At 33.1% G+C, this 27,796-nt stretch overlaps 1 protein-coding gene across 2 annotated transcripts in view; it reads right to left on the bottom strand.

Moving 5' to 3' along the window:
* The window catches only part of TMEM65 (transmembrane protein 65), a 63,423-nt gene that overhangs the window by 12,036 nt on the left and 23,591 nt on the right, over positions 1-27,796 (bottom strand). The window contains exons 2-4 of one of the 2 annotated variants that reach the window (XM_046024677.1): positions 7,444-7,539; positions 5,955-5,999; positions 3,011-3,078 (exon numbers count right to left, since the gene is read on the bottom strand). In XM_046024677.1, coding sequence (XP_045880633.1) covers positions 3,011-3,078; positions 5,955-5,999; positions 7,444-7,539 — 209 coding nt within the window. The remainder of the gene's footprint in view (positions 1-3,010; positions 3,079-5,954; positions 6,000-7,443; positions 7,540-27,796) is intronic. The other variant, XM_046024686.1, reaches the window with a different exon arrangement.

Here is a 27,796-nt window from a genome sequence, read left to right as displayed (position 1 = left end):
CTGAGGGTTTTGAAGGGTCAGGGGTGGGAGGTTGGGGCAACCTGAGGGTTTTGAAGGGTCAGGGGTGGGAGGTTGGGGGAACAGGTGGTGGGTAATGGAGAGGGCACGTTTTGCATGGAGCACTGGGTGTTGTGCAAAAAGAATGAATACTGTTACGCTGAAAAAATAAATAAAATGAGAAAAAAAAAGTATTTAGGTGCTTAATCATTTAGTTGAATTTAAGAAACCTGAAGGATCTTCTAATAACATAAAAGCTTCAAATAAAATCAAAGACAGTTTGAGGACAACGGACTACCAGTCTTTACTTCTTCCCACAGTTACATCAAGTTTTATTTTGTACATCTAATACTAGTTATCTTAAATTTATACCTGGTTCATCACCTGAGTACAACTGAACTACTCTAGCATTCTAATAAATCCTATTCTAATTAAATTTTAAGATACATAATCCAAAAAACCCACTAAAATGTCGTAAAAAGCAATCCTAGTAATATAAAAATATAATGAACTATGAAACCAAAGGCTGAGTATGAACAGCAGCCAACAATAAAGGTCAGTCTATTACAGGAAGTTACATAGGAATTTGTTTTGATGACTACAACTAGGATAGCAACCAAGACAGTACAACAGGGAAGAGGAAAACATCAAATGTCAATGACATGACAGAAAAGAAGAATCAAATATTTCCTTAACTTACTATCGTAAAACAATCATAGCTGTCCCATAATGTTAGAAGGAAATCAGTGCTTTCAAATAATTAAAAGGTAGAAAACATTCTTAAGATAATGATGACTACTTATTTTCCTATGTATAGATTCTAGAGTTATATTACTTACATGTTTTAGTTTTAGCATTCTATTTATTATAAAACCACTTTGGGAAATTTCACTGTCCCTGAACTAGTTTGCAATTATCACTGAATAACAATTTTGCCACACAACTGCTCTTACTCAAGTATTGAAGCCAGTGGTTTAAACATGTATTTCAGTATTATATAAGTAAAATCTGGTATTATGTCCCTGCAACTGGATTTCAATGTAAACTTCAAGAACAAGTGTTATTAACTCGGAGTCAACCATCTCAGACCTGGACAAATAGTTCACTCTTGGTTATACTATGAGACACAGGCCTGAGTAACAGAAAACAGTAAACCACACTATAATAATTTGTCTCTAGAGTGTGTGTGTTTCACTTTGTTCGTAGCTGTATTTAGATGCAGAGTATCTGTTACTTTAGATATTTGTTTCAAATAAATAATAACACTATGAAATGCAGGATCTATGAAGCTACCCAGTTTCCCTATTCTGATCTCTCTTCAAAATCTCTATTCACCCTTCTTTATGCAAAATATATCATCTCAATACTTCCTTGTAGCAAGCATAGTTTTTTTAGTATTCAACTAAGGTCTGCCTTATTGAGATGGAAAAAAAATGAAAATGAAGGTGGTAGTATGGATACCAGCTGTCAATTAAGACAAACTGAAATACTGAATTGTGTAAAACCGAAAGAAGTATTTGTCACAGAGAAACTTCAATTCAGCCAATCTATTTAAGAACACATCAAGTCTTACCTACAGCTTATAAATTCATCATAATGGGGTTTCCATTATGATGAGATATGCTTTATTATTTAATAACGAAATAATCTAACCAACTCAAATTTTAATAATTTCACTGAAAGCAGTGTGATTCTAAGTTACTTAATATTCACAGATATATTCTCATATTCACAGACACATAAATTGGCCAATTCTTGTATACATATTAGGAAAAATGTCATGAGCAGTCAAAAAACTAGCATTCTGAAATTATATTTTAGAGGCTCTTGCCAGGCTGCTTTGCTAAAGAACTACACAATGGGTGCGTCCACATTCAAGCTGTGTGCACTCTAGAGTACCTGCTGTGAATATTGAGGCAGCAAGATACCTTCCTACTATATGAACACAGGAGAGGAGCCAGACTTTCTGGATAACTAAGCACTATTAATCTGGATATAAGATGAGACTATATAATAGCAAAAAAAAAAAAATTCTTTTCAGATATTCTCTTAAGAATTTTAGATATCCTTTAAGCAAATTTTATAATCTACACAATGTAAGTTATACTTTTAGTATAATTTTATTGTTTTGAAATCAAATGTTCTATTTATGTCCATCTGTAGTACATGTGACCTCCAAGACACAAAAGAAAACCAAAAAACCCCTTGCTCTCATATGTATTTTTCACACAATGATCCCCAAATCATTTTTTTTTTAAAGCAGTCTCCTGCACAACTACCATTTACATCATTTTTTTCAAGTTAGAGTCAATGAAGAGAGTGGTTAGAGCACTGGGCAGTTTTAGAAGACTTGCATTTTAATCCACAGATTCATCTCTGACTTTTGAAATTGGACCAATATTGGTATTCATTAACAAAATGTATCACTCGATGGTAGGAAAGGTAAAGAAGCCTTCTCAGAGACTAAACACTCTTAAGGAACACACTTACATTAAAATAACCACAGCAAAGGGGAACTTTTTTTTAACACTACAATGGAACAAAGACAAAAATGAGATACACTCAGTATTCTCAACTAAAATTTAAAATACCTTTAGGTCAAATAGACTACATCAAAACACCCTTTAAAACAATTCTCCATGGGAAAACTAAACAAGGAACTAGCCAAATAACATATATGTGATGAGAACTGTCAATAAAATTAAAGAACGTCAGAAAATTTTATATACTTTTTCCTTTAATAAGAATGTTTAAACTAGAACAGAATAATATTGACCTAATAATTATGTGTTTATTATGGTCAATGGTTTGCCAAAAGTCTTAATGATTAATACATATAATGCCTTAAAACTGAATGATAGTCTAATTAACATGAAATATAGTAAAAAAGTAGCCTTGTTCATTATGATGTTAATTAAAGTCTTATAGCCAGAATATATAAATTATTAGGAAAATTTAGACTACACTAATTGCTTTATTAACTCAAAATAGAAGGGTAAAAGAAAGAACTTACTGCAACAATCATTATTGCATTATCCAAAAAGCCAAACCCAATGAAAGGTATCGCATTGTGGATGAATACTGAAAAACATCAAAAACAGAAAATATATTTTAGGATTTCTATAACTTTAAATGAGAACACAGACCATATGATTAAAGTCTCCTAAACAGATCTGACAACCTTTGAAATTTGCTTTTAATTCCCTATAGCCAAAAGATTCTACTCCTGCTATAAGCTTAATTACTTCCTAGAAGCTACACTAGGGAAACAAAACAAAATTAAAAACATGTAACATGTAAAAATAATTGTGTTAGATTTCTGGGTTGTTTTCTTACTAGCTACACGTACAAAGAACTACAGTTAACAGCAGAACAAATAAGTAAATACATATTACAAGTACATGTTTTACCTGTTTAATTGCTATTGATATCAATCTGTTTCTTATACCTAAAAACTGATATCATAAAATTAATATCCATGTTAGAAATAATAAAAAATAATCTGAATCAAATTTTAGGGAAGCTAAATGGCCACTTTTACTCACTAAACAATTTTTGAACAAATGTGAGAAACGTAATCATCTCATCTATATTTGCCATCTATATGCAATCTTCTCCCCCCTCACAATATCGGTATCCCCGAAAGTTTTCACAAACTATTTGATTTAAATCAAAATGTAAGTTGGCTTCTTCCTAATAAAGGCATACCTATCTTATCTATCTAATACAGAATCTGAATGACCTGACATAATAGAAGTGTAACTAGGAAGAACTAATACCTATATATTTTTTAAACATTCAGCCTTTTTTCATATTTGCATCTTCAGCACATTGCAGAATGCATAGTGCATTGCAGACACTTAATGAACATTAGTTAATTAAGTTGAGGATCACTAACCTGGAAAGGAAGGGAATTCCATATTAAGAGAATTGAAGGCAGACTGTGAAACAGATTAAAAGCTGGGAGAGTTAAAAGACTTTATTCTGATTCATCTATAAAATTGCCAAGATATAGCCAACATCAATTCAACTGATGACTTTTTTAGATAAACATCAAACTTGTGAGTTTTATAACATATCCAGCAAAAATAGTTCCTTAAGTGAATTGGTTGTGTATGTTCAGTGACTTTAGAATGTTTTTCTTTTTAATGCAGTTAAGTCCAAGTGTTAATTAAAATATAATCCAGAAGTTATTGAAGTTTGACATTACTCTAGCGAGTTCTGCGCCAACCCAGGAAAGGCTAATAAGCAGTAAACAAAACAAAACAAAACAAAACAACACTCTACCCAAAACCACTACTGAAGACTAAGATCACAGGAAAAGGGTATATGTATCCTCGGTCATTTCAGATTTCTTCTTGTTATCAAATAAGAATGTTCAAGATTAAAAGTAGCATCCTTTTAATTATAAAGATTATTTTTAAAAGGTATTTAAATAAATAAATTATATTTAAAGGTATTTAAAAGATAGTAAAAATCAAATAGCAGATTAATGAAATGGGATTTTTCAATTAAAGAGTCTAGTCTTGGGGCACCTGGGTGGCTCAGTGGGTTAAGCCTCTGCCTTCAGCTCAGGTCTTGGTCTCGGGGTCTTGGGATCGAGCCCCGCATGGGGCTCTCTGCTCAGTGGGGAGCCTGTTTCCCCCCCCTCTCTCTGTCTGCCTCTCTTGTCTACTTGTGATCTTTCTGTCAAATAAATAAATAAATAAAATCTTTAAAAAAAAAATAGTCTAGTCTGAGTTCTTTGATTTTGCCCAAGTCTTGTTGCTTAACTATTAGACATTCAAATTTTTATAATAAGCAACTTTAATAAAATAATCATGTGTTTATGCTTAGACCTAAATAAATGTGTCCTATAAGTAAAAAATTTATTATCAACACAAAGGAAAAAATACAATTTTCAAATTGTTAAATAAACATGTACCAGACATTCCATCAGGCATTACATATGAAGATATGTAAGACTTGGGTACCAACTCTCAAGAAGTTTGGGTATGATAACATACCATATCAACAGTTAATTTCAATAGAAGCAAAAAATTGATAATAGTACTATCCACTGTTATGAACATGAATTTGCATGAACCTAGGCTAGGAGGATCAGGAAAAGCTACTAGGGGAAGAAAAGTCTTAAAGAATTCTTAAATGTTTTGGTATTTGGGAAAAGTTATTTATTTCTAATATAAATTATACTCTACCTCTTGGAGAAAAAAAGAACTGGGTAGTTAATTAAGTTTTTAAAAATCTTGTAAATTTGCTCTCTAGTATCCAAAGGTCTCCTATTAATTTGTGATTTCTTCAATTTCCTTTGGGAAATACTACTCTCTAATAGCAAATCACATCTAGTATTTAGCTTTCACCTACAACCTACTTGAATTCACTGTACTGTTAAAACATTCTCTTCTTTTGTTGTCTTTATAAGACTCTAAACTGTTTTACATTATGCCCATGTTAGCCTTGACTATTTATTCCCATCTTAACAGAGTAAAGAAAGTACACCAGCACCATTATAAGCTTCTTCTTCGTGGTGGTCTTAAATGAACTTAACTTTCCTCATCATCACAAACAGCAAGCTGTAAGTATTTTCTCCACCAGAGAACAGTTCTACCTAGCTCAGACTGTCTAGTTCTGAAATTACCTAACTTAAACCCAAACTAAAGTAAATATATTCTTTTTTATGGGAATTAAGAAAACCTAACCATAAGTATACTTTTAGTTCTAGATGGTGACAACAGTTTAACAATGTTAGATACTATTAACAATAGTAGAAATTCCATAATATTGTAATATGTTATAAACCAAGCTTATAAACTTTTTGTTTCAACATGATAAATAAGATAACCCACTCTATCTGGAAACATTAAATTTACTCACTCTTCTATATTAATAGAAATGATACAGTTTTTTTATGTCTAAAAGACAGATATATAAATATTTAACAATTATAGAACTATTACCATATCTCAGCTGTCCTGGGGTGGGTGGTGGAGCTTCCAACTTTTCTAAAGGGGAAAAATAGGGTTTAGGACAAGAATTAGTTACTATAGCATGATTCCTTTTTTATTACAATAAAAAAAAAACCAGAAGATTTATAATGTGTAAGAATATCAAAGTTTATTTATAAATTTTTGTAGGTTAATGGACCAAAGTTATTCACACAGAAAATAATACTTGGTATGGATTAAATTACAAGGCTAGAAAACAAAACTGAACTTGAGTTACAAATCTACCATGGAACCTATGACACTGGGTAATCATTAGTTTTTCATTTTTGTGTTAAGTCCTTGCATCTATATAATAAGCCTGTTTACATTAATTACAAAAAAAGTCCTCTGAAATACAGCTATCCTTATTTGAGATGCAGTCATAGATGACTTAGGTGTTATATACACAAACAAACATTGATAGCAGAAAAAAGAATATTCAAATAAATCTAGATATCCTTTAATAAACAGAAAATAATATTTTTAAAGCAATGTATGACAACAATGACTTCACTGGATTGTGTTCTGTTCTTTAATCTCCCTTGATAATGTACTGAATATTTTGAGTTTTGAAACCTATATACTATTGGATAAGACAGAATATTCTACACAATAAAATGACCCCCAAAAGGAGGGTGCTATTCAAAATCATAAGTAACAATAAACTATTTATAATATATAGCATAATAAGCACACAAACTTTTCCCAAGTATAAATCAAAGTATCTTTAAGTACCATCACTAAATCTAAAAATTAACATTATAAAGAAGCAATGTATCCAATCTCATAACAATAACCATCTCACCCTTTGTATAAGTACAAGAGTAAGCTATGGTAAAATGGCAGAGAACATACTTTCTTTATCCTCATCCAATCCAAAAGAATTAACTGACAGTCTATGGAGAAGAACCCACACCACAGATCACCCTGTTCTAAAGATTTAGTATAACCATCCTGTCTAAAGAAATACATTACAAACTGGATATATATTTTCTAAAATATTTATTTATAATCTACAACAACATAAGAACTAAAGAATTTAGTTTTAGAAAAGTAAAAAGCAAGTAAGTCTCCACTGATAAGCTATATAAAAAAGAAGTATCGTCCATATTTATGAATGGTATTTTACTAAAAACACATAGAGTACCATAATGGTTTTGCAATAAGAAGTACACTAAAGCCTTGAGTTTAATCAATTATCATATTATTCAGAAAGTTCTAAGAATGCAAGTTTACATTTTGTTTTCCCTTTATTTAAATGAGTTATGAAAAAAAGATATACTAATCTTTGCAGAATTTCACATCTGATTAAAATATTCTCTATTTATTGACTAATATCATTACCTAAAAATCGATTTTGAAAGCATGCAAATGGTTTTCCAAATGTTAACAAGGAATACAGGATACCACTCTACTCCACAGAGATTTCTGCTGAAGTAAACATGCAAAAGTGGTTACATACCAGAACTATTTGCTAGTTGCATTACTCTCATCATCACTACAGTTCTGACACTGTGAGGAGAAGTCCTTGTCAGTTGACTGGAACATCTTGAAATACCTAAAAATTCAACAAGCAGGACCTTCCCAATAGAATGAGAATATACAGAGTCCTTGCTTTTACTTCTTCAAATTCCCTACATATTCATATTGAGCATAATATTGAAAATATTTACAAGTCCTAAGAAGAAAGGATAAGAGGTAGGCAAACATATAAGGTGCAGCAAAGGGAAAACAACCAAATAATATAATCAATATTCCTAAACTTCCTTTCCTATTACCCGTAAGGGTTAAAAAATTAAAAGTAATGAAAAGATAAATTTTTTAAAGACTGAGAAAGAGAAAGAAATATAAAGGAGATAGAGCAAGGAGGAAAACCACTGGCACAGAGATTAAAGTAAAATCAAAGCAGCGGTTCTGCCTCCTGCTTCACAAAGAGCCTATTGAGTAGCAAGAGGAAACATGAAAGAAACATTTCCTAGAAAGTGGAAATCATACTGGAAATAATCCACCAAAAATTTTTAAAATCATAAATTGACATTTTGAGGACTCTGACACTGTAAGTTACCTTCTTAGCTATGTTAACTGAATCAAAACTATATATGTCAGAAGTGAAAAACTTTGGATGTACAATATACAACAGAACTCCACCTTGGAAATAAGCCCACACAATCTATATAGGTTTTAAAAATCTATACAAAATTTTCTTTTGACATATGGTAAACTATTTGTCCTTATATTGGAAATATATTCTAATCTAATGTTTCATTAAGAAGACTTTGGAGTCAGAAAAACTAGTTCTTTCAGTGTGTGTGTGTGTGTGTGTGTGTGTGTGTGTGTGTGTACTATAGATCATGCTTTCTTCTTTTTCTGAATATCTCAAAAAAAAAAAAAAAAAAGAAAGAAAACCAGTAAGATTGTACTTCACCATACCATATTTTCCAATTATTTTAGCTTAAAAAAATCTGGTTCTACTTCCACTACTGGCTTAGTAACCTCCTACAACACCAATTCTCCTACATAAATAACTATACACAAACATATAACAAATAAGTAACTACTTAAATGCACTAGAAAATGACCAAAAACAGGTTGATTCTGGAAAGGAATTAACACTTAGAAAAAGGAATAGAACTAAGTGAGTTACCTGCTTATAAGCAGCTTTTGGCCTGAGGGCAGACCTCAACCCACCATATGTAAAGCAACTAAAACTCAAACAACAAATCTTCAGTCTTTCAGGCCTGAAGAAGCAGTGGACAGAGTGCAACATAACCAAAGCCCCTGGAAAGTGAAAGGGGAGTCCTGGAAAGGATAGAGTCAGAAAGGAGCCCTAAATCCTGTATATACAGTCAGTTCCAATATATGGCTGACCTGTGAACTGCACATTTGCAGAGAAAAAAAAAAAAAAAAAAAAAGGCTAGCTAAGGGTAAAATAACTGAAGATTTGAGCTACAAACAAAAACACAGAGTTTTCAGTTTGAGCCTAACCATCAACTGATTAAAACAAGTAAAGAAAACCTGATATTTTTTAGAAGAATAACATAATCTAGAGTATCTACAACATGGTAACTGCAGAATTATATTAAGATATAATCCAAAATTATTGCACAAACGAAAAAACTAGAAAACATGACCCATTTTCAGGAGAAAATACAATAGACAGAGATCAATTCTGAACTGTTTCAAATGTTACAAGTAGCAGAAAAGGACTTTAAAGTAGCAATCAAAATTATATTCAAAGATATAAATGAAAACATAGTCAAATAGAAACTATAAAAAGGAACCAAACTCAAGTCCTAGAATGAAAAATATATTAACTGAAATTTTTTAATTAATTGGATAGGCTTGAAAGCAAAATGGAAGTTAAAAAACAAAGAACAAACATGATAATAGATCAATAAAAATAACCCAATCTGAAGAACAGAAAATAAAAGGATTGAGAAATAATAAATCAGTCTCAGAGACTTGTGGCTAAATATCAAAAAGTCAATACATGTATAACTAGAGTTCCAAAAGGGAAAAGAAAGAATAGGACCAAAAGTAATTTAAATAAATTATGCCTAATAATTTAGCAAATTTGGTGGAAGACAAAAGTTCAAAAGATTCAAGAAAGTTCAAGGAACCTCTGGTAGACTAAGAATGAAGAAAATCAGTGATAAAGAAAAAGGAATCTTGAAAGCAGTCACAAAAAAAGACATATTAAATAAAGTAAAACAATGATTTATATATACTTCAAGAAGAAAAAAAAAAGCTGTCAACCCAGTATTCTATATCCAGAAAGATTATATCTTTCAAAAATGAAGGTAAACTGTATCTTAGATAAACTAAAACTATGAGAATACGTTGCCAGCCAACCTACAATATAGGAAACGTGAAAGCAAGTTCTTTAGACTGAACAGGAATGCCAGTTGGACAGAAGAATCTTCAGGAAAGAATGAAGAGTATCAGAAATGGTAAATATTGGGTAAATATAAAAAACTACTTTTTCCTAGTAATTTAAATTAGGTAGACCTATCTAAAAAGAAAAAAATTATAACTGTCTTATAGTGTTTATTTATAACATATGTAGATGTCATTCATATAACACCAGAGCATAAAGGATGAAGGAAGTTACAAATTGACCAATTTGGTAATTTGGTTGTAATATTTCTACAGTGTCTACTACATGATACAACATTAGCTCTAAATAGTCTATGAAGAAGTAAGAATGCATATTTGTAATGTCTGGAGTGATCACACTTACAGACAAAATGCAATGAGGTTACAGTTAAAAAGATAGTAAATAACTTGAAGAGAATTTTTAAAAAATATTAAGTTAAGGCAAAACAATGCAGGAAATGAGAACAGAGAGACAAACATTAAACAGTAAAATAGCAAACCTATAACCTATCACAACAATAATTACATTCAATGTTAATGGACTAAACACTCCAAATAAAAGGCAGAGATTTTCAAAACAGATAAAAAAGCAAGGCCCAACTGTAAGATATCCACAAGGTATCTTTGGTGGTTGAAAATAGATGGTAAAAGATACACTATATAAACACTAAGCTTACAAAAGCTGGAGTAGTTATATTATCATATAAAGTAGACTTAAAGAATATGACCAGAACCAGGGACATTTCAGAATGATAAAAGAATTAATTCATCAAAAGGCATAATAACAATTTAATTATGCCAATAAGACAGCTTGAAAATGCATGATACAAAATCTGACAGAATTAAAGGGCAAAATAAACAATTCTGCAATCATACTTAGATATAAAATCCTCTTTCTCAGCAATTGACAGGAAACTAGACAAAAATACCAGTAACGTACAGTTTATCTGAACAATACTACCAATCATCCTGATCTAATTAATACTTGAATGACACCCAACATCTACAGAATAAATATTCTTTTCAAGTGGAGATGGTACATTCATCAAGACAGTCCATAAGATGACCCATAAAACATGTCAATAAATTTTTGATTAAAATAATAAAGAATGTGTTCTCTGACCAAAATGGAATCAATAACAATAAGATACCTAGAAAAAAAATTGAAAATTAAAGAACATCTTCTAAATACAGGGGCCAAAGAAGAAATCAAAAGGGAAATTAGAAAATACTTCAAACTGAATATAAGTGAAAATACAACATATCAAAATTTATGGTATGCAGCTAAATGAATGCTTGAAGGGAAGTTTGAATTACTTACATTAAAAGTAGAAAGATCTAAGATAAATGGCCTATGGTTCTATCTTAAGAAGGTATGAAAAAAAGAGCAAGTTAAATCAAGAGTTAAGTAAATAAAAAGGCAATAACAAAAGAAAAGAGCTGAAATTAACTAATAGAAAACAATAAAGGAAATAGGCAAAGGCAAAAGGTGGTTCTTTGAAAAGATCAACAAAACTAATAAACCTCTAGATACACTGATCAAGAAATAGAGTGAAAACTCAAATTACTAATATCAGGAATGAAGGAGGGGACATTACTACAGATCCGACAGGAGCCAGAGTGTTATGAATAACTTTATGCCAACAAATTCAACAACTCTGATGAAATGGATATATTTGAAAGATACAATTTATCAAAACTGATGTGAAATAAAACAAAAAAATCTGAATATTTCTATACATTAATAAAATTGAATTTGTCATCAAATACATACACAAAAAAACCCCTCCAGGCCCAGATGGTTTCATTGCTGAAATTTATCGAATTCTTAAACAAAAAACCACTAACCTTAAACACAAACTCATAAACTCTTTCAAAAAATAGAAGATAAAGAAATACTTCCCAACTTATATTCCCAGAATAATCCTAAAAATAAAAACCCAACCATGAAATGACAAAAAACAAAAAGTGAAACATCCGTATCCCTCACAAACACAGACAAGAAAATCCTTAATGGAATGGTAACTGTTCTGTCTTCCCAAAGTGTAAGTGTTTATCCATAACAGTGGCAAAAAATAACATCCAGACTTCCTTACATTTTCCCCTTTCTTAAATATTTCTCATTGATTGAGGGAAAAGTTGCTCTTAGTAGAGTCCTATGTTTAGAAATACATAGGTTAGGGGCACCTGGGTGGCTCAATAAAACATCTTTTTATTTCAACTCAAGTCATGATCTCAGAGTTGTAAGATCAAGCTCTGCCTTTGGGACTTGAGATTGTCTCTCTGCCTTTCCCTCTGCTCCTCCCCACCCTTAAAAAAAGAAAACAACAACAACAAAAAAAGAAACACACAGGTTAGGAAAATTACCATCAAGCATTTATGAGAGAATATTTACTTATAGCATGTTTTTCCTTTTGATTTCACATTTAAAAATGTGCCCAAGGGAGGGTAAATAAGAGAAGACAGTTGTTTGCAAATTGCTAATTTATACTGTATCAAATTAAAATGAAAATTATTTGAAATGGAACTATTTCTTCCTCCAATCAATCCTTGAGAATTTAAATACATTCACTTATTACAATACATAAATAAATCTTTTTCTAACACAAAATCCTAGATATTTACTATGAATCTAGAAAAACCTAAGAAAAATCTTGTATGTTTAAATATAAGATTTTTTGACACTTTCAACATTTTGTTTTGCTTCAGTAACCCAGGAAGATTCCAGAAAACAATTTAAAACATATAAAGCAATTTTACTTTTTTTAAATAAATGAAACTGTAACTTTTTAGACTGTACAAAGCATGAGGTATTCAATTACTTTTCTAATTAACTGAAGCAACCAGAGACCTGTTGTAGCTTGTAAAATACTGTTACTACCTAAGTAATACTAAAATTTTTTAAAAAGGAATTTTTTGATGAATTAGAATATTAAAATGCATCATGATCATCACTTTAATGCCCAATTATTTTCTATTTAGGAAGTATAAAAATGAGGACACTGTCACATAAAAAAAACATAAAGAAATTACAAGCGAGTCAAAAGAAAACACAATTAAGGATTTTTTTCCTCCTATTTCAAGAATGAACAAGTATTTAATCTAGCTGCTTTTTATATTTTGTTACATAAATATAAACATAAATATTTAAGTTGTATTCACTGTATTCACTTAAAGAAAAAGGAATGTTAGACTAGGAAGAGAACAGCAAAGGGAGAAATGAGAGATTTCAAATGCAGAGATATTTTTAAAAAGAGAGGGAGGGAGAGAGATTAGTTTAAAGGGAGCCTCAGAGAACAGCACACAAGGAGATTCCCTAGATCTGGGCAAATGAGTTACTAGGACATGGGTTTTTTCAGTCCCTCTACTGTGATTCCTTGTTGATTAGCCATCTAATGGTCTAAACTTGATATCTTTAGATCAGACTCCATTGTGCACACAGATACTCCTAATATACAGCACAATGCTAAGCACTACAGGGAAAACAGATGAATAGAAAGCATCTCAGCTGTGCCAGAGGTTCTCAGGTTTTGCTATAAGACATAGGTCTAAAGGTTTCTGTATCCTGCCTCAGTCATGTTCTCAAAATTTGTTTCAAAATAAATTCCTGGCCAATCATTTATTATTGCCTTTTTTTTAACCTAAAATGGAATCTAGTAGATAAAACTGGCTTGCTTATTGCAGGCTCTAACAAACTCATTTCCAGTTAACTTTTTTTTTCTTTTTCCTATATTGGAAGGTAATCAATAATTTCTTATTGGTTAAGATTCGGAAGAAGCTTTTCCTAGGACATATATTTGGGACAGTAATCCTACAATCAAGTCTATATTAGTGCAATCATGATATGACCTCTAACCATAGAACTACTATTATCGTTTTAAGGCTCACATTTGCTTTACTCCTAGAAAATTCTTACTGGTTTTAACAAAATATCTTAAAATTCTTCATAATTAAAAGGTAACTTATGTATTCAAATATTTTTATCAGTGCCACAAGTATACTAAAATTTACCTTTTGTATTAATGCTTAGAATAAAGTAGAAAATTCTTTTAAATTGGGCTTTCAGGAATATCAACATGCAAGTTTTATAATAGAACCTCTGGAAAAAGAACAACTATCTGTAACCTAGCCATATAATACTTTGTGCCTTTGATTGTGTTTTTCAGCCAAAACTGATTGCTTTAATCAGAATTTACTATAAACAACCTATATTAAACAAGCCATATTTATATGCACACATAGATGCCTTATGTACACATATACATAATTTACACACAAATATTTATTTATTCACATTTATATATATTAAAAACATGAGGATATTGAGTTTGGTTTTTTTAACTTAAGAATTTTTAAGCAAAATGAGAAAATAACATTTAAAATACTAAATTCCTTTGGCTTATCTAAAGGAAGAAGTTACATTTTTCAATTACGAAGACCATACATGTTTACTGTGGAAAGTTAAAGAGATTCAGAAGAACAAAAAAAGGAAATTAAACTACCCATAACTTATCAGAAATAAACATTTTGATGTATTATCCTTCAATATTTTTTCTAGAGATGTATACATACAATGGTATTCTGTCATTTTAATACAGCATTATTATCTGGCGAATATTTTCCCTCATCTTTAGAATTTTTAATGTAATGATGTTATTGTTGTCATTTTTTTCATCATATGAAGTATAATAGTTAACTAATCCCCTATTACTAGATAGATACTTATCTTTATTCTTTTTCACTTTCACAAAGAATACTAATATAAACTTGTACCTAAATCTTTCTAAGTTTCTCTGAAAGTTCCTTAGGGTAGATTCCTAAGTGGCAATACTAGGTGGAAAAGAAGGAAAGAAGGAAGGGAGGAAGAGAGGGAATAAGGGAGGGAGGGATTTAAGGATTTTTAAAATTTTGCAAAATTTCTCTCAGAAAGAAAATGTCAAATTATTCCCATCTTGCTGCATTTTTATTTTTTCAATGTTACATTCTACTAAAAATATTTTCATGTTTTCATAATGTAGGTTAAGTGTCATTAAAACAAATCCTTGAAAGAAATTTCTAAGCCCTAATCAATTGTCAAGTTATTTTAATTGATAAAATATTCTAATAAAACAATTAGGAAGGATAGGTCTGAGAAGCTTATGATATGAGTAAATCTCTCTTTAATTATATTTCCCTTTAAAAATAATTCTCATTAAAAATACCTTCTAATATTAATAAGCATTTCTAGAATACTTTTTAGAATAAGGTATGCCTGGTGTATTTTTTTTTTTTATTTTAAAGATCTTTTAATTTATTTTAGAGACAGAGAAAGGGCAAAAAGGACAGGGAGAGAGAGAATCCTCAAGCAGACTCCCTGCTGAGTGTGGAGCCCAACATGGGGCTGGATCCCAGGACCCTGAGATCATACACTGAGTGGTAGCCAAGAGTCGGCCGCCTAATTGACAGAGCCACCTACGTGCCCCATATTTGTTTTTTAAGTAAGTTACTCTACTTAGAGATACATCTTAAACTGAAAATCAAAACATTTTGGTTGAAGAAATGTAAGTAGAACACCCATAGTTTCTACATTTTAGTCTCTATTATAAAATTATAACATTTGCAATGATGATGTTGGAAAACAAAACTAGACCCCTTGACATATAGAATGAGTTTCATTATATTTAATAGAAACCATAATTTGTCAAGCTCATAAACATTCCATCATTAAACTTAACCATATTTTACGAAGTATAAATCCAAACTTGAAAAAAAAACAAAGAAAATCTGAAAAACAAAAAGAGGAGTCTCCTTCTCTATTACGCTTTCAAGGCAATGATAATTCTAAATGTGGTAACTTATTTTAGTCTGTTACCATGACATAAACATCAATATAAGATCACAAATCAAGGGAACAATTTAAAATCATTTACAATGTACTTAATAAGAGAAGTACCAAAGCAACTGTACTCTGAAATTACATAAAAGGAACAATTTAGTGCATATATTATTTTTTAATTAAAAATAATAATTTAAGTGTCCAATTATCCAGTTTCTGATCTTTTGACTACCTACTATTTGCTCTAGGCCTCACCCAGCATTTTCTGCAGGAAGTACAGAAAGTAGACTTGGTAACACAAATCACATTTTGGCCTAATCAGAGATTTATGATAAGAAAAGAGATGAAACTACTGGTTTAAGCAACAATTTGGAGATTACAGGTCTTAACCAATCTATGAACATTATGAATAAGCCTTCAGACTTATAATAAAATCAAAAGTTCTAAAGGGTAAGGTAAAATTTATAAAGAATTTATTGAGTAAAGAATACAAAATTAAAATGCAAACTATGTCATATACAAAATAATTTAAACAAATCATATTAAATTTTAAAAAAGCACCAAACAGGAAAAAGCTTAAAAAAGGTTGTTTTTAAAAAGCTACAAAACAATATTTTTAAAAGAAGCAAGTTAACATGATTACGTAATATATTTATAAAAACTCAATTTTGAAAAGTGAAAATACTCTTTAGAAATAGCAAGGAACTTAAATATTTAACTTACTAAATTCCAATTAAGTCTTTTAGACTAAAGATTGTAATTGTAAAAGTCATTTTTAATAATTTTTAAAAATAAATGCCTTAAAAAAAATGCATGCCTTAGCTAAGCACCACCACCACCCCCAAATGAAAAAAGAAAGCATTTGAGTCTGATTTTGTAATTTTATTTAGCATTTAAAAGTGTACTGCAACATGCACCTTGTGTAGAAAAGAAACTTCTACCTGGATTTCTACCTGGATTATAAAATACTATTACCTCATTAACCTCTGGGGAACATAACACCGGACCTGGGGGTTCAGTGCAACCTAGACTAGTATCTAGTCAACTTCAGGGCAACTAACTCATTCCTAGGTTGAGGTAGGCCAGTCACATAACAGCTAAGAACAAGAGTTGGCGAGCAGTAATGATGAGGACATTAACAGCACCCAATTAATCATCACATTTCCTAACCTAATTAATGTTGTAACTTGTTAACTGTATATTTCCGGCTTAAAAAATAATAAACATAGAAGTACAATTATTTCTTTCTCTCTTATCTGTCATTTCATAGAGATTTCTTTAATTTTTAATTTTTTTTAAGTTTTTTTAAGTGCGTGGATGGCTCAGCTGATTAAGTGACTGCCTTTTGGTTCAGGTCATGATCCTGGGACTTCAGGATCAAGTCCCACAACGGGTTCTGAGTCTGCTTCTCCCTCTGACCCTCCTTCATCTTGTGCTCTCTCATTCTCTCTCTCTCTCTCAAATAAAATCTTTAAAAAATATAAAAAAATAAATTGAATTAGCCAACATATAGTACATTAGTTTCATTAGTCATTAGTTTCAGACATAATGTTTAATTATTTATCATTTGTGTATAACACCCAGTGCTCATCATATCATGTGCCCTCCTTAATGCCCCTCACCCAATTACCCCATCCCCCCTCCTCCCCTCCAACATCTTAAACCATGTTGCCTATAGTTAAAAGTCTCTCATGGGTTTTCTCCCTCTCTGATGACTTCCCATCCTCTGCACTGTTTCTTATATTCCACATATGAGTGAAATGGTATGATAATTGTATTTCTGTTTGACCTGTTTCACTCAGCATAATACCCTCCAGTTCCATCCACATTGATGTAAAAAAAGTATTCATCTTTTCTGACGGCTGAGTAATATTCCATTGTATATATATACCATATCTTCTTTATCCATTTATCTGTCGATGGACATCTTAGCTCTCCACAGTTTGGCTATTGTGGACATTGGTACTATGAACATTGGGGTGCAGGTGCTCCTTTGGATCACTACATGTGTATCTTTGGGGTAAATATGAAATAGTGCAATCACTGGATTGTAGGGCAGCTCTATTTTTAACTTCTTCAGGAAACTCCATACTGTTTTCCAAAATAGCTGTACCAGTTTGCATTCCCACCAACAGTGTAAGAGGGTTCCTCTTTCTCTGCATCCTTGCCAACATCTGTGTTTCCTGTCTTGTTAATTGTAGCCATTCTAACCGGTGTAAGGTGGTGTGTCTCTTTGTGGTTTTGATTTGTACTTCCCTGATGCTAAGGGATCTAGCATTCTTTCATGTGTCTGTTGGCCATTTGTGTATCTTATTTGGAGAAATGACTGTTCATGTCTTCTGCCCATTTCTTGACTGGACCCTTTACTTTTGGTGTTGAGTTTGGTAAGTTCATTATAGATCTTGGATACTAGCCCTTTATCTGATAAGTCATTTGCAAATATATTTTCCCATTCCATATGTTGCCTTTTAGTTTTGTTGACTGTTTCCTTTGCTGTGCAGAAGGTTTTTATCTTGGCAAAGTCCCAATAGTTCCTTTTGCTTTTGTTTCCCTTGCCTTGGAGACGTGTCTAGCAAGAAGTCGCTGCAGCTTAGGTTGAAGAGGTTGCTGCCTGTATTCTCCTCTAGAATTTTGCTGGATTCCTGCTTCACATTTAGGTCTTTCATTCATTTTAACTTTATTTTAGAGTATGATGTAAGAAAATGGTCCAGTTACATTATTCTACGTGTGGATGTCCAAATTTTCCCAGCACTATTTATTGAAGAAACTGTATTTTTCCATTGGGTATTCTTTCTTCCCTTGTCGATGATTAGTTTATCATGGAGGTAAGGGTCCATTTCCGGGTTCTCTATTCTGTTCCATTGATCTGTGTGTCTGTGTGTTTGTGCCAGTACCATACTGTCTTGATGATTACAGCTTTGTAATATAGCTTGGTCTAGCATTGTGATGCCACTAGCTTTGGTTTTCATTTTCAACATTCTCCTGGCTATTGGGAGTCTTTTCTGGTTCCATACAAATGTTAGGATTGCTTGTTTCTGCTTTGTGAAAAAAGTTGCTGGTATTTTGTTAGGGATTATATTGAATATGTAGATTTCTCTGGGTAGCATACACATTTTAACAATATTTATTCTTCCAATCCATGTACATGGAATGTTTTTCCACTTCTTTGTGTCTTCCTCAATTTCTTTCATAAGTGTTCTGTAGTTTTTAGGGTACAGATCCTTTACCCCTTTCGTTATGTTTACTCCTAGGTCTCTTATGGGTTTTGGTCCAACTGTAAGTGGGATCAATTCCTTACTTTCTCTTTCTGTCTCACTGTTAGTGTATAGAAATGCAACTGATTTCTGTGTATTGATTTTATATCCTGCCACTTTGCTGAACTGCTGTATGAGTTCTAGCAGTTTGGGAGTGGAGTCCTTTGGGTTTTCGGCATATAGTATCATGTCATCTGTAAAGAGAGAGAGTTTGACTTCTTCTTTGCCAATTTGAATGCCTTTATTTTTTTCTGTCATCTAATTGTTGAGGCTAGGGCTTATAGTACTATGTTGAACAACAGTGTTGAGAGTGAGCATCTCTGTCATGTTCCTGACCTTAGGGGAAAACTCTTAGTTTTTCCCCCACTGAGAATGATATTCGCTGTGGGCTTTTCACAGATGGCTTTATAATATTGAGCTATGTTTCCTCTATCCCTACACTGTGGAGAATTATAATCTAGAAATGATGCTATAGTTTGTCAAATGCTTTTTCTGCATCTACTGAGAGGATCGCATGCATGGTTCTTGTTCTTTCTTTTATTGTGATGTATCATGCTAATTGATTTGCAAATGTTGAGCCATCCTTGCTCAGGATGCAAGCAGCCCAGGAATAAATCCCTTGCAGCCCAGGAATAAATCCCATTTTGTCATAGTGGATAATTTTTTTTTTTTTTTAAGATTTTATTTATTTATTTGACAGACAGAGATCACAAGAAGAGAGAAAGGCAGGCAGAGATAGAAGGGAAAGCAGGCTCCCTGCTGAGCAGAGAGCCCGAAGCAGGGACCAGGACCCTGAGCTCATGACCTGGGCTGAAGGCAGAGGCTTTAACCCACTGAGCCACCCAGGTGCCCCAGTGGATAATCTTTTCAACATATTTTTGGGTCCTTTTGGCTAGTATCCTGGTGAGTATTTTGGCATTCATGTTCATCAAGGATATTAATCTGTAATTGTCTTTTTTGATGATGTCTTCGTCTGGTTTGGGGATCAAAATAATGCTGGCCTCACTGAATAAGTTTGGAACTTTTCCTTCCATTTCTATTTTTTGAAACAGCTTCAGTAGAATAGGTATTATTTCTTCTCTAAATGTTTTGTAGAATTCCCCTGGGAAGCCATTTGGCCCTGAACTCTTGTTTGGGGGGAGGTTTTTGGTTACTGCTTCAATTTCCTTGCTGGTTATGGGTTTGTTCAGATTTTTCTATTTCTTCCTGTTTCAGGTTTGGTAGTTTATAAATTTTCAGGAATGCATCCATTTCTTCCAGACTGCTTAATTTGTTGGCATATAGTTGCTCATAATATGTTCCTAAAATTATTCATACTTCCTTGGTGTTGATCATGATCTCTCCTCTTTCATTCATGATTTTATTAATTTGGGTCCCTGCTCTTTTCTTTTTGATAAGTCCAGCTAGTGGCTTATCAATCTTATTAATTTTTTCAAAAAACCAGCTTCTGGTTCTTTTGATCTATTCTACTGTTCTTCTGGTTTCTATTTCATTGATTTCTGTTCTGATCTTCATTATTTCTCTTCTCCTGGCTGGTTTAGGTTTAATTTTCTATGCTTTCTCCAGTTCCTTTAGGTGTAAGGTGAGCTTGTGTATTTGAGATTTTTCTAATTTTTTTAAGAGGCTTGTGTTGCAATGTACTTCCCTCTTAGGACCACCTTTGCTGTATTCCAAAGGTTTTGAACAGTTTTGAACAGTTGTGTTTTTATTTTCACTAGTTTCCGTGATTTTTAAAAATTCTTCATTAATTTCCTGGTTGACCTATTCATTCCTTAGTAGGATGCTCTTTAACCTCCAAGTGTTTGAGTTCCTTCCAAATTTCCTCTTGTGACTGAGTTCAAGTTTCAAAGCACTGTTGTCTGAAAATATGCAGGGAATAATCCAATATTTTGGTACCAGGTGAGACCTGAATTGTAACCCAGTATGTGATCTATTCTGGAGGAAGTTCCATGTGCACTCAAGAAGAAAGTATTCTGTTGTTTTAGGATGGAATGCCCTGTACATATCTGTGAAGTCTATCTGGTCTAGCCCTTGTTTCCTTGTTGATCTTCTGCTTAGATGCTCTGTCCATTGCTGTGAGTGGGGTGTTGAAGTCCCCTACTATTATTGTATTATTATCAACATGTTTCTTTAATTTGGCTATTAGTTGGTTGATATATTTGGCTGCTCCCAAATTAGAAGCATAAATATTTATAACTGTAAATCTTCTTGTTGAGTGGACCCTTTAAATATGATATAGTGCTCCTCTTCATCTCTAACTACAGTCTTTGGTTTAAAATAATTTATGTGAGGACTGCTACCCCAACTTTCTTTTGAGGTCCATTAGCATAATAAATGGTTCTCTACCTCCTCACTTTCAGTCTGGAAGTGTCTTTAGGTCTAAAATGAGTTACCTGTCATATTGATGGATCTTGCTTTTTTACCCAATCTGGTACCCTATGTCTTTTGATTGGAACATTTAGCCCATTTACAATCAGAGTAACTACTGAAAGATATGAATTTAATCTCCTTGTATTACCTGTAAAGTCTCTGCTTCTTAAGACTGTGTTTCTTTCCGGTCTATATTACTATTGGGCTCTCTCTTCACTTACAGGACCCCCCTCCCCCATACTGGCTTGATGGTCACATATTCTTTCAATTTCTGTCTTTCCTGGAAGCTCTTTATCTCTCTTTCCATTCTGAATGACAGCCTTGCTGGATAAAGTTTTCTTGGTTGTATGTTTTTCTTTTAGTAACCGGAATATATCATGATCTGCCAGGACTCTGTGGAAAGGTCTGGTGCCAGCCTAATGTTTCTATTCCTGTATGTTAGGAACCTCTTGTCTTGAAGTGTTTTCACGATTTTCTCTTTATCTCTGAAATTTGCAAGCTTCACTATTATATGTCAGGGTGTTGATCTATTTTTTATTGATTTGGGGAGAGGTCCTCTCTATCTCTTGGATTTGAATGCCTGTTTCCTTCCCCATATTAGGGAAGTTCTCAACTATGATTTATTCAAATATACCTGCTGGCCCTCTCCCTCTTACTTCTCCCTTGGGCACCCCAATAATTCCACTGTTTTTTGTTTCATGGCATCACTGATTTCTCAAAGCCTCCCCTCATAGTCCATTAGTTGTTTCTCTCTTTTCCTCAGCTTCCTTACTTTCCATCAACTAGTTTTCCATGTCACTTACTCTCTTGTCTGCCTCATTTACCCTAGCTGTTAGAGCATCCAACTTAAACTGCATCTAAGTCAGAGCATTTTTAATTTGGCCTGATTAGATCTCATCCTGCACAAAGAGATTCTCTAGTGTCTTTTATGCTTTTTCCAAACCCAGCTAGTAACTTTATAATTATTATCCTGAATTCCATCTCTAACATTTTACTTATATCCATATTGATTAGATCTGTGGCAAAGAGTATTATCTCTGGTTCTTTGTTGTGAATTCCTCCTTCTAGTCATTTTGCCCAGAGAACAATGATGAACAAGTGAGTACTATCAAAAATATCAACCACAAACCAAATGAAATACACACTAGAAAAATCAGAAGAGGTCAGAAACCAGAAAAAGAAGAAGAAAAAGAAAACAAAAACAAAGGAGAAAGGGAAAAAAACATGGAGGGGAGGAGAGAGAATATAATCTCACAGGGTGGACAAAACAGGGTGCTCCACTTGGTCCTGGTATATCTTGGTCTGTGTGTTAAAAGAGATTAAATCCCAAAACTGTAAAGAAAGCAAAACTTACATATATACAAAAATAAAACTGAATAGAGTGAGAGGAAGTCAAAAATGAAGAATAAATCTATAAAATGGAAATGCATAAAATGAACATTAAAAAAAGTTCATAAAATAAGAAACTAGTTGAGAAGGGAAAAAAGAAAAAAAAAAGAAATGGAAGATATTAAACTGAAAGGCAAACAAATCATAAGAAAAAACCTCAAATTCTATATACTATTTTCTCCTAGTGCTGGAGTTTTACAGTTCTGTGTGGTTCGTAAACTTGCTATTCACCTGTTCTTCCAATTGCTCTTCTGGGGGAGAGGCCTGCTGCACTGACTCTCAGGTGTCTTTAGCTGGGCAGAGTTATATGGGCCCTGGGGGCTGGGCTCAGTATAAGCTGTTTTTGGTTGCTCTGCATGGCTTTGTTACTTGAAGACTTTGCACACCTCTTTAGAGGATCAAAATAAAAATTGCTGCACCATATCTCCAGCCCCAGGGCCAAAAGATCACAGTCCCCTCTCTTCAGTAAACCCTCAGGGATAAGCAGTCTTCATGGTGTGCACCTACAATGATCCTCCTAGGGGAAGTCAGAAGGTTGCTACATTTCTGCACTTTGCAGGGTCCTGGCATAGAGAACGGTCACCTGTTCATATACACATCCACTCTACCCTTCCTGGGGGAAAGCAGAGGGTTGCACATTAGTGTTCTTTACAAGGCCATCACCCCCCCATACTGAGGGCTGTTGCCCTGTCGTGCACACAAAGGCTCGGCCCCTCCTAGAGGAGGCTCCCTCCCCTGCTGATCGTCTGATATCTCCCCTCAGCTTCACTTTGCACGTCCTACCTTGCAAAAAGTGGTTGCTTTTCTACTTGTAGAGTCCAGAAATTCTTTTCTTACACCTCAGTTTGAATTCATGGGTGTTCAGAATAATTTGATAGTTATCTAGCTAAATTCAAGAGACCAGATGAAACAAGGTTTTCTACTCTTCCACCATCTTGCCTCTTCCATTTCATACAGTATTTTTAAGATAATCAAACATATTATTGATTTGTGGTTGCTTTTACATGTCTAACTTGTGTACTTAAAAATTATACATACCACTTAACACAGACTATATTCTTTCCTTTCCTTCATGCCAAAGACAGATAAAGGAAATAATTACTATATATAATGATATTCCTTTTTTTAAAAGGTTAAGATAAAAACAACAGATTTTTTTTTTTAAGATTTTATCTATTTAACAGCGATAGAGAGGGCACAAGCACAAGCAGGAGGAGCAGCAGAGGGAGAGGGAGAAGCAAGGAGCCTGAGATGGGATTCGATCCCAGGACCCTGAGATCATGACCCAAACCAAAGGCAGGCACTTAACTGACTGAGCTACCCAGGTGCCCCCACAGTATAACTTTTTAAAAATAATCACATCTTTCTACTTTTACTTATTATATAGAGACAATACTATATAGCTTTAAGAGACCTTAGAAAAATCATATAAATAGGTATATTATACATATACATTATATTATAGATGGAAAGCTTAAAGAGAGCTAGAAAATATAATAATTCATCTTGACACAATAAATGGTTCATATATCTGTGGGTATAGTTACATATATCCCCAGAGGACATTCATTTTAAAATAAAATTGCTTAATACTAAGAAGAAGCAGAGATTTTTCAGTCAATGCATTACCTCTTTCCTTTCCAGTAATTTCGAAGTAAGAATTCTTTCATGGAATGTTAGAGCTGAAAGCATTCTTAGAAACCATGTGCCAGCAGTTTTCAACATACAGTATACCTTAACCCATGCTCGGAAATGTAGGGTTGCTTTTGGATGTGATAGTGACTGGAAAATGCTACTGGCATTAGGGAGGCTAAACACCCTGTAATGCACAAGAGAGTCCTTCTTAATAAAGAATTACCCAGTCCAAATGCCAGTAGTATACCTACTGAGAAACACTGACTTAATGTTCCACTTTGAAGATGCAGCCTCTTAGGCCCATAGATGTTAAGTGACTTACTCAAGGCTACACAGCTGGATCTAGAACCCAGGTTCTCACTCTCTTGTTCTACTTCTCTTTCAATGAATAAAATGTCAACAGGAAAACACAGAAAACCAAGAATCAATTATATTAATACATAAAACATTGCCAAAACATTGGTCATACATTCATATCTGAAATTGAAGTAAAACTGCAATTAACTAAAGTATTAATATCATTTTCTAATGCTTTTTTCCATCCTAAGAAATAATTTCCTTTCAAATAAATCATTTTTCAAAAATCCATCACAGTAAAAGAGGAGGAAATCAACTAACTTATGCTTACCAAATTAAACATTTTTTTGAATGGGAAAATACATGGCTTCTAATTGTTTCGGAACAACATAATACCCTATAGTCTACCACTAATCTTCTAACCATGAAGAAATTTATCATGACAAAAAGAATGCTGTACTAAAAATCCAAAGGACACTAATCGTCACTCTGATGTACATGTAACTAGCTGCCAAATTGTGAACATGTCACAAACCTCTAGATCTATTCCATGTTACATAAAATGAGTTTAGGTGGTATAATCCTTTCTAGATCTAAGATTCTTATTCTATATTTCTTCCTTATTGCATAAGAAATAGGGTCTTTAAAAAATATATAGGGCTATCAACTAAATACTCAAAAAAAGCCCCTACAGTAAGCAGGGATACAACTAAAGACTGAGTCTCAAAAGGTGATCACTGACAGGTTAAGTTCTACTATTAATATAGTTATTGTTCAGCAGCACTTCACCTCCTGCTGCTATCTGTCATCATCTACAGAATCAATATCATTCCTTTTTCCCTATGTTATCCTAAAAATGAAGGCTAAGTAAACAATCTTCAGAATAATTCAAAATTAAAACTTTATTCTTTTTTTTTTTAAAGATTTTATTTTATTTATTTGACAGAGAGAAATCACAAGAGAGGCAGGCAGAGAGAGAGGAAGGGAAGCAGGCTCTCCGCCGAGCAGAGAGCCCAACGCGGGACTCGATCCCAGGACCCTGAGATCACGACCCGAGCCGAAGGCAGCGGCTTGCTTTGGGGTGTCTAGAAGGCTCAGTCGGTTAAGCATCCAAATCTTGATTTCAGCTCAGGTCATGATCACAGGGTCATGAGATCGAGCCCTTTATTGGACTCCACACTAGGCATGGAGCCTGCTTAAGATTCTCTCTCTCCCTTTCCCTCTGCCCCTCCCACAGAGCTCTCTAACACCAACAACAAAAAAGACATTAGCATTAAACATTTAACTTCTACATATACACAGACATGAAAACTTTTTAATTTTAAAATTACATCAGAATTGGTCAAATAGAATATACTGCAGGATTTTTTACAGGAAATGCACTAATCTGTTAATGTATGTATGTATGTATCTATATTTCTCTTAAGTTCTTACAGACTGGTCTTTGCTCTTGACAATATACATACATTCTAAGAAAACTGAGTTGCATTTAACCTTTATTTTTACAAAATTTCAATTGTTCCATAAAATATTTTTTATATTTTTTCATACATGTGTTATACTTCTTAGACAATATATCTATATTAAATAGTAATCAAAATAAATAAAATAAGGACAGAGAGATAGTTATTTTTATTTCTCCTTCCCTTCCCTTATCTTTCTCTCTCTTATACACACACATGCACATGCACACAACATAATTCCTCCAACAAGCACATGCAGCACAAGTTAGATACCAAGCTGTATGGAAACTGAGTCTAAAAAAATTCATGAATGACTTTAAAATAAAATAAGGCTATGAAATATTCAAAAATATATTTAAAAATGTATTTCCCGGGGCACCTGGGTGCTCAGTGGGTTATAGCCTCTGCCTTCAGCTAGGGTCATGATCCCAGGGTCCTGGGATCAAGCCCCTCATTGGGCTCTCTGCTCAGCGGGGAGCCTGCTTCCTCCTCTCTCTCTCTCTGCCTGCCTCTCTGCCTACTTGTGATCTCTATCTGTCAAATAAATAAATAAATAAAAATCTTAAAAAACAAAACAAAACATGTATTTCCCTGAAGCTCAGTTACTTAAAAACAGTTTCTCCTTAGAATATTCTGAAGATTTTCCTGTTTGTGGTCCTTTTTTCCCTGCTCATTCATCCTAAAGAAACTCATAATTTTTGTTGCTTCTTATGTCTCACTCCCTTGGTTACTTCAATTTTTTTTTTTTTTTTTTTTTGAGAGAGAGAGAGAGAGAGAGAGAGAGACTGAGCACACAGGAGTGAGGGGGAAGGAGCAGAGGATGAGGGAGAAAATCTTAAGAAGGCTCCATAACCAGCATGGAGCCCAGCACAGGGCTCGATCTCAGGACTCTGAGATCATGACCTGAAACAAAATCAAGAGTCGGATGTTTAGTTGACTGAGCCAACCAGGTGGCCCATTTCAATAATTTTTTAAATATGTTATTTATATATAATTATATACAAATGGCTTTGTGTCTTGTTAAAGTTATAAATTTAATCCTTCAGTTAATTAAACATGCAATTATTATTCTATCCACAAAGCCTAGGATTAGATAATAAAAATAAATACTTTGCAGATAGTCTAAAACACAGGTGCAAAAAACAAAGGTTATTATTATAACCAAAAGATTCTATTTCAGACAGGCAAGAAGTTCTGTCAAATAGGTGCTTTGTTATTTGCAATAACATCTGACAATGAATCAATACTGTTAAGATTGTACTATACCAAAACTATCAGGGGTCTCTGCAGATGATACCTTCTTTGCTTGCTTCACAATGGCAATTTCAGGTTTGGGATATCTGCATGCTAAAAATATTATAAAATCAAAATGTACTCAAGTGATAAAGTAAATAAAATATGTATGAATAAAAAATATATATGAAATTTTGAAGTAAAGCATGCTAGAACATAGGCAAGCCTTACTTTGTATAGTAGTGTGGGGTCATAAAAATGACAATGCAAGATGAAACCATAAAGCTTTAATACCAATGGGGAAAATTACAATTGTTTTGTGGCCTTTAAAATTTTTTTCAGAACAATAAAAATTCTCTTGCCAACAGTTCTAAACATAAAGGGAAATGTAAAATAGTAAAACTAATGTATGATCACTTTTCATTTCTTTGCTGTACTTTCATCTTTTTTGGTCAATTCTCTTTTGATTACCCATTTTTTCAA

This window comes from Meles meles, chromosome 1, assembly GCF_922984935.1.
Source record: "Meles meles chromosome 1, mMelMel3.1 paternal haplotype, whole genome shotgun sequence".
Lineage (NCBI taxonomy): Eukaryota > Metazoa > Chordata > Mammalia > Carnivora > Mustelidae > Meles > Meles meles.
Note: the sequence above shows the minus strand (reverse complement) of the source record. Positions and strands in the feature narration are given on the sequence as shown.